Genomic DNA, 12,917 nt, shown 5'->3' with positions numbered 1-12,917 from the left:
GTAAGAAGTATAATGTCAATAAATGTTCAACACTAAGGTACTGACAAAGTTATCGCAAAAAATGAAAAATATTGTTCTCGTTGGGTAATACGAGGACGTGCAGCCCTCGCGAACGCCATCTACGATGTTACATTCTTGTAATGTAAATTGCGGTGAAAGAAAATCTAAACTTCTGAACCTTCTGTAGATTTTAAAATGAACACGCGAGTATCGCAATCGCATGTGGCGCCTTTTCGTGGTATCGATGTAACTATATCGTTACAATGTGCGGTTGCCTTAAAAGTATTCAATGTCTTCGCACGATCGTATCTAACAGTTTTTATTCTAAGGTGAAGTCTGCGTGTGTACGTATGTGCCTGACGTGTACAAAAATCAAATTGCACGATCACGCGTAGGTTAAATCACAACATTGAGTTAAACGTTATTTTTTAATCGTTAAGTAAAACCATCACGCGCGATCATGCTCGACTTGTTTACTATATTCAGTAAAGGTGGTATTGTGCTATGGTGTTTCCAGAGTACGTCGCAAATATTTGCCCCGAGCGTAAACGCGCTAATACGAAGTGTCATATTGCAAGTAAGTATCACCATCGAGTCTTTCTTATTTTTTTTTTTTTTTTCCGAGTTTCATTACATCCATATGGAATACTATTGTAGATATGATTTTCATGCAGAATAAAGAATATTCATAAATTCATAAATAAACAATCGACCGTTGGATGATGAACCTTTTTCGTTTTGTTAATGACAATTTTCTTTACTTTCTATAGGAACGTACGGGAAATCATACTTTTGAACATGATTCCTTGCGATTGCAATACAAACTTGACAATGAGTTTGAGCTGGTGTTTGTTGTCGCGTATCAAAAGATACTACAACTGTCGTATGTAGACAAATTTTTAAACGATATCCACCTGGAATTTAGAGATAGATTCAAAAATGAATTAGAGGAGTCCAAGTGGTTCTATAATTTCGACTTTCAAACCAATTATGAGGACGTGCTTGCCAAGGCTGAACAATGGGCACGGACGCAGGCTAAGATACCTAAACAAATGCGCACCTTCGATAAAAGTCATAAATCAAAAAAGACCGTCGCCAGTATGATCGAACGGAAGGACGACAAAGATAATAAAAAGCAGGGTATGTAACGTTTTTAAAGTTGGTGGTTTAGTTAAACAGTATTTTCATTTATTTCGAGCACTTTAACTTTAACAAGCTTGAGATATACATTACTAATTAAGTTGGTAAATATGTAATATTGTAGTAGCGTTTAATTTCTCTGGGATACGATATGTATAATTAAAATAATTTCTTTACATAATTAATAATAACATTTTTTATGCACCAATCGAATAGTTAATTTCTTTACCTTAGCTGTTTGGGTTTACGTACGAATAGTTCGATTATTTTTGGTTATTAGTTCATAAAGTTGTTAATGGTGTAGTGGAATATATATTTCTACAGTTTTTTTGGTCTACTCATTTATTCTTTGTTGTTGAATATTTAAGTTGTTGACAAAGAATGTTTGTACAGGGTTTAATATAGAATTACAAGCAATTCTCATTTAGGTAGTGTAATAGGTCCTTTTCAATATGGGTATCACTAAACAGGAAATGGGGATCTTCTTCACTTCTAGGTAAAAGGAAGAAGGGAGTTAATACGGGTAGAGATGACGAAAGTAAGTAATTTTAGATTTTGTATGCACATGCACAAGCATATAATATGGATTATTCATTACTGATAGAAATTAACAATATTAACAATGATTGGATCTATAGGAGAATTAATCCTTCTTGTCATAACACAAGTTAAATGCACGAAGTAGTAAATTATTAAAGATTAATGACATAAGTCAATATTTTCTAATCCTTTCAGTGATATGTCTGCATACTTACAGTTAATTTTAAGCGTGCCATAAAGAGATTGTAAATTTAGAGTTATTGCAGTAATATTTGTATGAAAAAGCATATGTATGCATCATTCATGAAATAAGTAGTTGAAAGTGTTGATTTTTTAAAATTACACATTACTGAAAGGTTTAATAGACTTCAGTTTTTCATATTCTGACTTTAGCACAATTTCACAGTGAAAGTTCAAGAAGTTCCTGAACAGGACCTATCAAACAATCAAGTAAATCATAATGGAGAGATAGATGAGGAAGTTTTAATTGCAAATCGTAAGAAATTCGTTCAAAAGAAGAGCAATCAAAAGAAAAAAGTTGATAAGCCGTGAGTATCGTGTGCTTAGATGTGATGAATATTATGTTGAATTTAAATAAATATAGTGTGGTTGATTATATTTTACAGAAAAAATCAAAAACCTGAAAAAGCTGGAAAGAAACCACGTGTGTGGGAATTAGGCGGGACCACTAAAGATCTTGCTAATTTAGAACGCACCAAAGATAAACCAGAAGATAATGGCGACTATGTAGCAGCTGATAAAACAGTAAATCTAATATTTTCAATTAATAATTGCCATGTGTTGGAGTAGTTTATTGAACTTGTCACGATACATAATGATCATATTATTTTTGTTTGCATTAAAAAATGTAATTTTTGTTTCTACCTTTTCAGTTAATAGGGCAAATGGAAGGCAGTATTCGTGATATAGAAATTGAAAGTGATTCTGAGGATCAATCTGATGAAGAAACGGATTCATCCACACCGCAAGTACAAAAAAAGACTAACAGCATGATTTCAATGTTCAAGAGTTTAGTTGGTAACAAGTGTTTGAAACACGAGAACATGGCTCCAGTTTTGGACAAGCTAAAAGATCATTTGATTACAAAAAATGTAGCAGCTGAAATTGCTCAAAAGTTATGCGATTCTGTCGGTGCGAAACTCGAGGGAAAAGTGCTAGGCACGTTCGATAGTGTGACAAGTACTATCAAAGCGACGCTGACAGATGCACTGGTGCAAATATTATCCCCGAAGAGACGCGTGGATATTCTACGAGACGCGATGGAAGCAAAAAAGAACAATAGACCTTACGTTATGACATTTTGCGGCGTAAATGGAGTTGGAAAATCGACAAACCTAGCGAAAATTTGTTTTTGGCTTATAGAGAATAATTTCCGTGTACTCATTGCTGCGTGTGATACATTTAGGTACATTTATTTATTATAATAGTATCTTTTTGAAACTCTGTAACATTCAAAAGCCATGGAAAGACAAGATAAAGTATAAATAATTGATTTTTTTACTTGGAGGGTTTGAAGTCGCACTAATATCTCAGGTGATTAGTGATTATGTGGAGTTTAATATTTTTAAGATTTCTGAAATACATAATTACTGAAAACTTATCACTATAGGCTTCTTTGAAGTCTATTGGTATCCTCAGTTTGCTTTTAATATGATTTATTATTGGACAACAAACGAATAATTTGTGTGGATCAAAGTAAAGTAGAACTAGAAAGTGAAAACTTTGTGACAACACACTTGTATGGCCCATATTAAAAATTTACATTTTTGAAATGGTTGTAATATAGCTCATTTTTGAATAATTTTTGAATAATTTTTATTTCAGAGCTGGTGCTGTTGAACAACTGAGAACGCATATGCGTCACTTGAACGCTCTTCATCCACCAGAGAAGCACGGAAATCAGTCTATGGTTCAATTGTATGAGAAAGGTTACGGAAAAGATGCTGCGGGCATAGCAATGGAAGCGATTCGTTTTGCTAAGGATTCGAAGATTGATGTGGTTCTAGTGGACACTGCTGGTAGAATGCAAGATAACGAACCATTAATGAGAGCCTTGGCAAAGTTGATCAAAGTAAACGAACCAGATTTAGTTCTTTTTGTCGGTGAAGCTCTCGTTGGGAACGAAGCTGTTGATCAATTGGTGAAGTTTAATCAAGCATTAGCCGATCATAGTCAGTCCACTAATCCTCATATCATTGATGGCATTGTGCTAACTAAATTTGATACAATCGATGACAAGGTAAATAGACAATCGTCGGAGTATGCTGCGGATGTCCAGGCATTTCTTGTAACATTGCGACAGAACTGTTATTTGTAACATTTTATCTTTTTCTATGGCTCGCAGGTAGGCGCGGCGATTTCTATGACATACATTACGGGACAACCAATCGTTTTCGTTGGGACAGGACAAATTTACACCGACTTGAAGTCGTTAAACGCAAAAGCCGTGGTACACGCGCTGATGAAATAATAATTGTTGAACAGAATATTGATATTAAAGTTATCACATAAGACAATGGAAAAATTAAGGTTTCAATGGATTGTTATTGACATTCAGGGAATGAATTATTATTATTATTATTATTATTATTATTATAATTATATACAAAAGAATTTAACAAGAATAATATATCATCAAGTTTAAGGATGTATTGTTCTTGATCATCTCTGATCAATCAATATCGCTCTTATAATAATTCGTTTAATACGCTAGACGAATTCGGAGATTACCGCTGTGCAATTCTTAGAAACGCTTGCAAACGTTACAAATGATTTACCGCATGAATTTATATAGTTTTCTAAAAAATATATAAGTGGATGATTAAAAAAGACGGAATACTTTGTGTTCGTTATATGCCGTACTTTTTTCCATGCTCGACTTTAATTACATTACAGTATTATAATTTTATAATTTTAACAATATATAGTAACTCGTGAAGAGTATTTATAGTATTTTTTTTTTTTTACACAAACTTGAATCAAAATCTGATTTGATTGAATAACAAGTCAGTTAGTTATAGTTAGCGTTCGTGCGAGTAATTTTCCAAAATGAGGATGAGTTTTATTGTGGAGTATATTTCTGAGTAAAGCATCGCTGACCCTTTATTCACACAACGCCACTGCCCTCACTCTATCATGGGTCTCACTTCTGTGTTTCCGGAGCACATTATAGCATAAACGAATTGTAAATTAACACTGCGTTCTAAAAGAGATATTTTCTACAGAAATAAAAGATTTGTAGTGTACGAATATTTTTCTTAGTCAATGCAGTTTTTGTTTTAATTTTCTCTCTGAAACATTTTATGTTATGCGATAAATTTTTTGCAATATTGATTTTTTATTCTTGTCTGCTTTTCTGTCACGTGTTGAATAGCCGACCCAATCGATGATCTATTGTTTCCCGGGCAAGAACGTTGCATTGATAGACACGCGTCAAATGCAACATTTAATGGATGTTTAATACATTTTATAAATTTTCTTATATTCTGAATTATTATTATCATTTCTTTCTTTTTTCGCGACAATGTGTAATACTTTCATCTCTGTTGATAACGAGATGTCAGCTCATATGTGGCCCATTGGTAAAACATCTCTGCCACAGTTGTTCCTTTCCTTCACTTTTGACTCGTGCGACGATTCCTCTTCCAATTCCCAATTGGCTTCGTCGTCGAATTTTTCATCCTCAGAGATCGAACCGCAGATTGATACACGCATCATCAAACCTACACAAGAATTTGTTTATTTACCTCAGTCCGATGACTGTACATATATTTCGTGAACGGGTATAAATGTTTGCAATTTTCCAGCTTTGTATGCAAACAAGTACTAATTATTTGCTAGAAAAGTAATCGTTTTATTATCGGAAATCTTATATTTTCCTATCGATTTGGATATAGGATCCTCTAGTGTCCTTCTCTTGCGTCTTCAAATATTGAATTGGTGTGTCCTTATAACTTCAGATATTATTTTTTGTAACTTGAAGAAATTGTGTGTCGTGAAAAATTCAGTAATCTCTTCCCGAGGTGTCTGGAGGGTGCCAAAGAAGAACTAACTACCTGTTATTAGTCCCGAAATGACGGCAATCCCTATAGTGATTGCGAGGGCTAATAATTGATAACCAGCTTGCTGTCCCGCTGTTCGGTCTTGTCCGGCCAGTATGCCATAATTATCCCTCAGCTCGGCCAAATTTGCTTCGCTGCTTGGTGCCCTCGCACGGAAAATCTGGCAAGAAGTAAGTAGATGAATTTTTAACGAAGCGGTACATGAATAATTTTTGACGAAGAGACTCTATAAGTGATTCTGAATAATTCAAAAAGATCTATAATTCTATTACACGAAGTACGCGCACTTTTTTTCGAAACAATCGTTTAGAATTTCCAGCGTACAGCCTGAATACACGAAACCTTGTTTGGAAAGCATTATTTTTGCTAAATAAATATTCATTCCCAGTTACCGTTCATTGAACGAAAATCTCTATATATTCAATATATAGCAGAAGAAAAAGACTAGGAATTATTTTGTTTTCAATAACCAACATTTGCTGAATCGAAGATTCACTCTAAGGAGCGGTTCAAGTTCGATAGACATATAGAATCCGTCTTTATAGCAAATAATTACTTACAACTTTTAATACTCACATGTAATATATATTTACTGTTTAAACTGATAAAGGAAAAAGAGACACAAACTGTGACATTAAATGATACTCAAGCACGTAATCATCGCTTATTAGATCCAAGATCCATCTGAACGTCTCAAGTTCTACTGACTCGGAGGATCCACGCTAAAGATATCTACTTTCGGCTCCTCAGAGGTGATCCTCAAAGACCAAAGTTCTCCTCGCGAACAAACAACAACAGTCGCGAGTTTCTTGCCTCGTGTCTACCAAAACGTTCGTCTCGCGGCCGCTAGATTAAGCGATCTCAGAGGCTTTTTGTTGCTGCTGGGGAGGACAGAAGTTCGCACGGCGTTCACCAGCCGGTCGCGTCCCTCACGAACTCAATTACGCGAGTAGTGGCCGCCGATTAATCCTCTGTTACAAGAGGGGGAAGTTTACTTTACCGAGTAAAGGGAATAATTGTAAGTGGCTTCCGTTGCCAGGCCGGCCATCAGCGCGCCAAAAATCCCGGCCAGGACGCCGGGCATCCCGTGGAGATTGTGCACGCCGCACGTATCGTGGATCCTTAATCGTTTTTGGATAAGTGGCTGAAACAAGAGTGGAACGATCGTAAATGATGCGCTCTGAAGTTTGAAAGCAGAGACAAGTTGTCATGAATCGGGAACTACAGGAAATGTAAATACGATTGACGGTTTGAGCATTGTGAATACATTATTGGATCCATCGGTAACCACTCAGTTACTGATGAGGTCGTTTATACCAGCTTGATATCATTGCTTTTGTACGTATTGTTTGAAGTACAATCGTTGTACTTTGCATTGGAAGTGGGATATTAATTATTTTCAGAGTGTGCCCTTCCTTTTATCAATTTTGTATCCCTGTTTTGCTGTTATAACTGTGTTGAACGTATTTATTATTCTAAATAAAATTTGCGATTTTTTTTTTTATTATTAGTACTATTAGTTAACTACAATACCAAATATTATTCTAAATATATTTAAAATGTTTTTTTCATAGTCGATACTAGAAGCAATTTGGAACTGCTTAAATGGTTTTGTTTTTCTCTTCAAGTTTAATGTACCATTTTCTACTGACATTTAAGATCGCGTGCCATTTCGATACCCCCCCCCCCTAGTTTTACTTGCGAATGAAATATTTAGTAAATTGAAAAAATCATTTCTTAATTTGTTTCGTGCAGTAGCGGCGCAATTCCCTTTCGTAGCGTTTCTCATCTTTAATTTAATTATTCTCCTCCCTTTAAAACAGTCTTTCCCGTACAATTAATTTATATGAACTTAAAAAAGGAGACATTTAGAAAAAAAATGAATACGTAAAAAAAATTTATTTCAACGATCTACAAATTTTTTAATTTTTTCGTAATTAAAACCGTTGATAATCGGAATCGTAGCTTTAAAATTTTTATCTCCATTGCAAATACTTTTTCTATTGAGCAAAACGTTCTGTGATTTAGATTACACAGCTTACAAATAAAGTTTATTTAAAATCATAGGAGAGATAAAGTGGCATTTGAAAAAAAAGTTATTGTCGTATATATCTTTTACACTCTTTCGTATATATGTATATTTTATTAAATATTGTTAATCGTTACTATGTAACACTTGCAATAATAACGCATTTAAAATGTACGATAGCTGTTCCTCCTAAATTTCAGGCAAATTCCTAGCCACACGTTTTTGAGATACGCTCATATTTACTAGTCTCCCCGCGGAAAATGTAGATCTACGTGGGCGTTAAACAAGCGAAAGATAACAAAACTGGAAAATCTAAGTGGATGACACGCGTTGCGTTGGAAATAGTTTATCTCCTTTTCATCGCGGCTTTTATATAAAAAAATATTAATCTATTTTTTTACTATCAACAAATATTTATCATTAAAAGATTTTTTAGCTTCAATATTAATCCAACGATATCACCATTTTTCACAAGATCGAAACTCCATTTAAAAAATTGCCACCCCACCCTTTGTTCGCTTTTATTTACCAGGGACACATGTATGTATTTATTAAAAATAAACAATTCTTACACTTCACTCTCAATATTAATACACCATCATCATCACTTATTTCAGAATCGAAACTCCATTAAAAAAAAACAATCACTTGACATTTTCCGTTATAGTTATTCACTTTAATACCAAAAGTCACTACTTCCGCATCGATTATCATTTAAACTATCCTCTTCATCCTCATCGAAACATGAGATACTCTCTTGACCTAACAATAAATTCGATACCTTCGTTAAAAACAGTTTCAATGAACGATGACACTTTTCCTCGATCACTTTTGCCATTTCATTGGCTGCCACTCGAGCGAAATGGCTCCCTCCAAGCTCCTTTTCTTCTTATCAAGGACCCATCCAACTCGCGGATTCTTTTAAACCGCAAGAGTGCTCGTTTTAAAAGAAGAAACGTAAAAGTGCAGACAGAGACGGGGAATAGATTTGTTGATCCTCGAAGAAATCGTTGATTAACGCGTTTAATCTGCATTTGATCAGTGCGTGGAGTGCGGGAAGTTCTATCGCCGGGCGGAAGGATGGGGACGGTTGGTAGAAGTACAAAGTACATAAAGAATATGGAATTAGCGGGCTGGCGAAGAAAGTCTCGACGCGGATGAATCGGCTGGATGATTAAAAGAACTTTTGACGAAAGTTCTTCCGCGATGATTATCCATCTTCCATGGATCTTGCTAAGTCAATATCGCCATCGTGCAGTTTTTTCCTCTCGCCAAGGCACCGCGGCGCATGGACGAAACAGAAGCGTGTACCCTATGGAAATTCTGGTTGATCCATAGTTATTTCGTGGAAATATTAAAAATATCGGGGTTGAGTTTAATTGAAACCTCTAAGTGTTAGGATTAAAGTTCTGGCAGAAAGAATCATCCGCAAGGATATTTGTTGCGATACACAGCGTCGACTATTGAAATGTATGAATTTTTAGTATTCTTTTGATACCAGTTTCAATAGCTATAAACAAATCAGTTCCTAATAACGCAAAATGCGATATAAACGTTTAGAAGAAGATTTCCGCCCATAGCATCGATAATCGACACGTGAAATATGAAACTACCGATGAGAAATCAGTGGGTTGACGTGGAATTAACGAAAATCCGGTCACTAGACGATAATGAAATAGAAAAGTAACACGATATTAGTTGTTCGAGCTATCCACCGAGAATAACCGACGTCAGAGTCGATCACGTGCCGGTAAATTTAATTTACCCGCGCTTCATAATCGTTTCCCGTGTTTCACGTCCACGTCGTTCCATCGACCAAGTCCATTTTCCGTGAAATTTATGTTCTCCGCGTATACATATACGCGACACCATGCAGGGTGAAAAGTTTCTCCCCGTCACTTTGACAGCGTAAAAATTTCAGGCGGCCTTGTCAACATTTCTACAAACAGCTTGGAACATTTGTATTCGACTTAAATTCGTATTCTTTTCAAGTTAATCCGTATAATATCCATTTTTACCGCCTCTCACGTTTCAAGCAGTGCGGGAGCGTCTTTGGGAGGGAACTACTTGAGGATTCTGAATGCGGATGCTTTATGCTTTAAAATGAGTCCATATTTTATCGCGACGTTTTAGCGCTCCTTTAATTTTGCACGTCGGTGCATTTAAGCGAAACCATGTAGTGGTAGGAGGAATACTATGTTAGAAAAGTGTTTTAGAAGCGTCGTGTCTCACGCAGAGTTTGCCCAATTTTTTAATCATGATTCATTTGAAAATAATAATAACAAACATATCAACATATAATTCCCTTATACATATATAATAAGCCGCATGATTGTACGACTTTCGCATCGTTTAATCGAAATGTTTATTTGCAGACTCTACTGTCGTTCTACTGTAATTCATCCGACTTACCTTCGCCGTTCAGCAAAATAAAAGAAAGCAGTCAATTACCGTGAGGTACTTGTATCCAAGCACACTGAGCAGCCCACCCAGAGAGCCCATAACCAAAGCACCGATAGGTTCGCACATCAAGCCTGTGTTTATTCAGAAAATGTTGGTCAGTTAAACGGACCAGAGACAGAGGACGGTATTCGTCCAATGTAAATCTTCGATTAATTAGGTCGTCTTGTACCTGCTGCGGTGCCGATGGCCACACCGCCGGCTAGCGTCGAGTTCTGGATGTGGATCATGTTGAATTTGCTGTCCTTCGAGACCAGAGCGGAAGTTGCAAACGCGATCACACAGCTGGCGGAAATCGAGAGAAGGGTGTTTATAATGGCCCTCTGCTGATCGTCTCCTTCAAGGGCGGCGCTGTTGAACGACGGCCAGAACAACCATAGGAACACCGTACCTGCACAAGGTAAACTGTTCACCTTTTCTCTCCACTTACGTGCCCGAAACCAAAGACGCGTTTGATTTCGATTGGTGTGTTTGTATTTGGTACCGAGTGTGAGTGTTTGAAATGGGAAGACCGTTGGGATAGGCGTTCGAGGAGGCGGACAGGTGGTCGATGTTAGTTTTGGTTCGCGTTTTGCTTGCCAAATTTGTTTTATAATTGAAGGCTGGAAGTTTGTTGAGTGGTGTTGCGATGCCACGTTGGATGCTGTTCTGTTCTTTTTAGGTAAATTGTTCTAACAGTATTCGACGTCCAACGGTGAAAATATATGAAAACCATCATGGAATCGTTTGTAAGTTGGGTAGAGAAATAAATTTTAGCTTCTATTTAGAATCTTGTAGAAGATATTCTTGCTTTGCCAAAAAAGTAGAATTCGTACGAAGCTGCAAATACTTAGAGCCACTAATTAATACTTAAAATCGAGTGTTCTTAATTTTTGCTTAGAAAATATCAAGTAGTATCAAAGTTTATATTTTTATTCCTGAATTATCATATTCCAATTGTTTGAACTAGAAAGTTTTTTTTCCTATTTGATTGTAAAAATAATATCGTTTTTAGTAATTTTCATACGGAAAGAATATCTTGTTGCTTTATTTTAAAACTTAAAATTAAAAAAGAAAGATATTAATAATAGAAGAAAATTGGAGAAACAAACCAATCATAGCGAAAATGTCAGAGTTGTAGGATGGTCCTTCAAGATTGTGTTTTTTAGGCTTCTCCTTCATTCCGAACACAAAGCTAACAGCTAGCCCAAAGTATGCCCCAAATGCATGGACGAACATGCTGTCACCAGCATCGACTACCTATGAAACGAGAACAAAATTATTTTTATTGTACTTATTATTATTTTTCTACTTAATCGGAATAAGTAATAGTGGTACAAGCAATATTCAAATGGATAACACGATTTTATTTTACATAAATTTTTTTATGAGACTTATACATGTAGACTGTTTCTGAAATCATGACAATTTGATAAGAAGGGAATTTATTTGTTATACTATTACTACTGTTGTGTTATAATTTTGAGAATAGTCTGTATTATTTGTCAATAATCAAAACTGTTCCTTAATGTTTTTAAAAGATAATTGAAAATTTTACTATTTTCCTTTCTATTAAATTTGCTTTCATGTTATTAAACTTTATTAATTTAGCCATGTTTTAAATATTTTTGTTATCGATTTTAGTCGCAGTCTGTTTAAATCCACGATATTTGCATTTCATTAGTTCTAACACTCACTTCATACAGCAGCAGAATTTTTATCGCGAAACATGTTAACGCGATATGCAATTGAGAGATTTTGCGTCCAAATTAAACAAGTTGAGGGACAAATTGGAAATAAACTCGATAATAGTGAAAGTAAATATATTCGATGCACAGTACTGAATACTGTAAAAACACCTGTTCCGGACACGGGTGCCTCGGATCATGTTTATGACTCTTACAAGCATACTGTGAAAATAATAATTTTTATGCCTGCTGTTGAAGTTTTAATGGTTTTTAAGCATCGCAGAGTGAAGCGTTAAAAGTTGGACGACACAAAGTGGAACGGAAACAAATTCGGCTAGCTAGCTTTTAATTTTTATTTTCTTCACGATCAAATACAACAGGTCACTGGTTTCTTTTCGTTTTATCAAATCCGCAGGCGAGAATACTTTTTGTAACTTTCTTAATTACTAGCACTCGTTAATTGTATTCGAACATTTAGAAATTCCGAACTCTCGGGAACAGGTTCCGAAACTTGCATTACTCGCGATTGCTCCCACGAAAATTTCCAACTTTTGGAGATTGGCGGACAGAGATTGAAGAATATCGAATAAAAATTCTGCCAGTATTTCTTTATTCTCTGTATTATGAAAGTTGCTTCTTTAAACATCAATTGTATAGCCAAAAAAGGTCACATTCTTTTTTGAAATTACATTTTGAAAAGTTCGTAGATATCTGTTTCATTTTTTAGAAAATTCTTTTTAAAAAATTTTCCAATATGTTGTTGAAATACTTTTTGATTTAAAAATTTGTTAAATTAATAAAAATTGCTTCATTCTTCGCTTTATCATTGACAATTTTGTAGCATCTCACAACTGCAGCTATCCCAAGTTTCTTGAACCCAACAAACCACAATTTACCCTTCTAGAAAATAATTGCTAACAATATAAACATTTTCCGTTACATTGCTCAAGTATAATTACTTGAGCATCTTTAAACTATGTACATTCAGCAAACTACACT

General features: G+C 35.3%; 3 protein-coding genes across 6 annotated transcripts in view; 1 reads left to right on the top strand and 2 right to left on the bottom strand.

Moving 5' to 3' along the window:
* LOC143431774 (large ribosomal subunit protein eL32-like) overlaps window positions 1–12,917 on the bottom strand; it is a 310,021-nt gene that overhangs the window by 33,621 nt on the left and 263,483 nt on the right. The gene's annotated exons all lie outside the window — the stretch shown is intronic.
* Window positions 335–4,545, top strand: Srpralpha (signal recognition particle receptor alpha). 2 transcript variants are annotated; one of them, XM_076893034.1, is made up of 8 exons: window positions 335–577; window positions 771–1,140; window positions 1,637–1,678; window positions 2,087–2,228; window positions 2,307–2,445; window positions 2,574–3,106; window positions 3,526–3,940; window positions 4,046–4,545. In XM_076893034.1, the coding sequence occupies exons 1-8, from the start codon at window positions 461–463 to the stop codon at window positions 4,169–4,171; spliced, it is 1,884 nt and encodes a 627-aa protein (XP_076749149.1). In that variant the 5' UTR covers window positions 335–460; the 3' UTR covers window positions 4,172–4,545. The 2 variants fall into 2 exon arrangements, with proteins under 2 accessions (XP_076749149.1, XP_076749158.1); XM_076893043.1 differs by lacking the exon at window positions 1,637–1,678.
* Rh50 (Rhesus blood group-associated glycoprotein Rh50) overlaps window positions 5,266–12,917 on the bottom strand; it is a 36,974-nt gene continuing 29,322 nt past the window's right edge. For all 3 annotated transcript variants that reach the window (XM_076896974.1, XM_076896959.1, XM_076896967.1), the window contains exons 6-11: window positions 11,343–11,490; window positions 10,424–10,642; window positions 10,243–10,325; window positions 6,763–6,906; window positions 5,757–5,922; window positions 5,266–5,423 (exon numbers count right to left, since the gene is read on the bottom strand). In XM_076896974.1, the coding sequence (XP_076753089.1) occupies window positions 5,266–5,423; window positions 5,757–5,922; window positions 6,763–6,906; window positions 10,243–10,325; window positions 10,424–10,642; window positions 11,343–11,490 (918 nt within the window). The remainder of the gene's footprint in view (window positions 5,424–5,756; window positions 5,923–6,762; window positions 6,907–10,242; window positions 10,326–10,423; window positions 10,643–11,342; window positions 11,491–12,917) is intronic.

This window comes from Xylocopa sonorina, chromosome 1, assembly GCF_050948175.1.
Source record: "Xylocopa sonorina isolate GNS202 chromosome 1, iyXylSono1_principal, whole genome shotgun sequence".
Taxonomy (NCBI): Eukaryota; Metazoa; Arthropoda; class Insecta; order Hymenoptera; family Apidae; genus Xylocopa; species Xylocopa sonorina.
Note: the sequence above shows the minus strand (reverse complement) of the source record. Positions and strands in the feature narration are given on the sequence as shown.

Coding starts and splice junctions, on each gene's coding strand:
- Srpralpha (XM_076893034.1), top strand. CDS start 461: ATGCTCGACTTGTTTACTATATTCAGTAAAGGTGGTATTGTGCTATGG. Junction 1,141..1,636: donor CAAAGATAATAAAAAGCAGG/GTATGTAACGTT, acceptor CTTCACTTCTAG/GTAAAAGGAAGAAGGGAGTT. Junction 2,446..2,573: donor ATGTAGCAGCTGATAAAACA/GTAAATCTAATA, acceptor CTACCTTTTCAG/TTAATAGGGCAAATGGAAGG.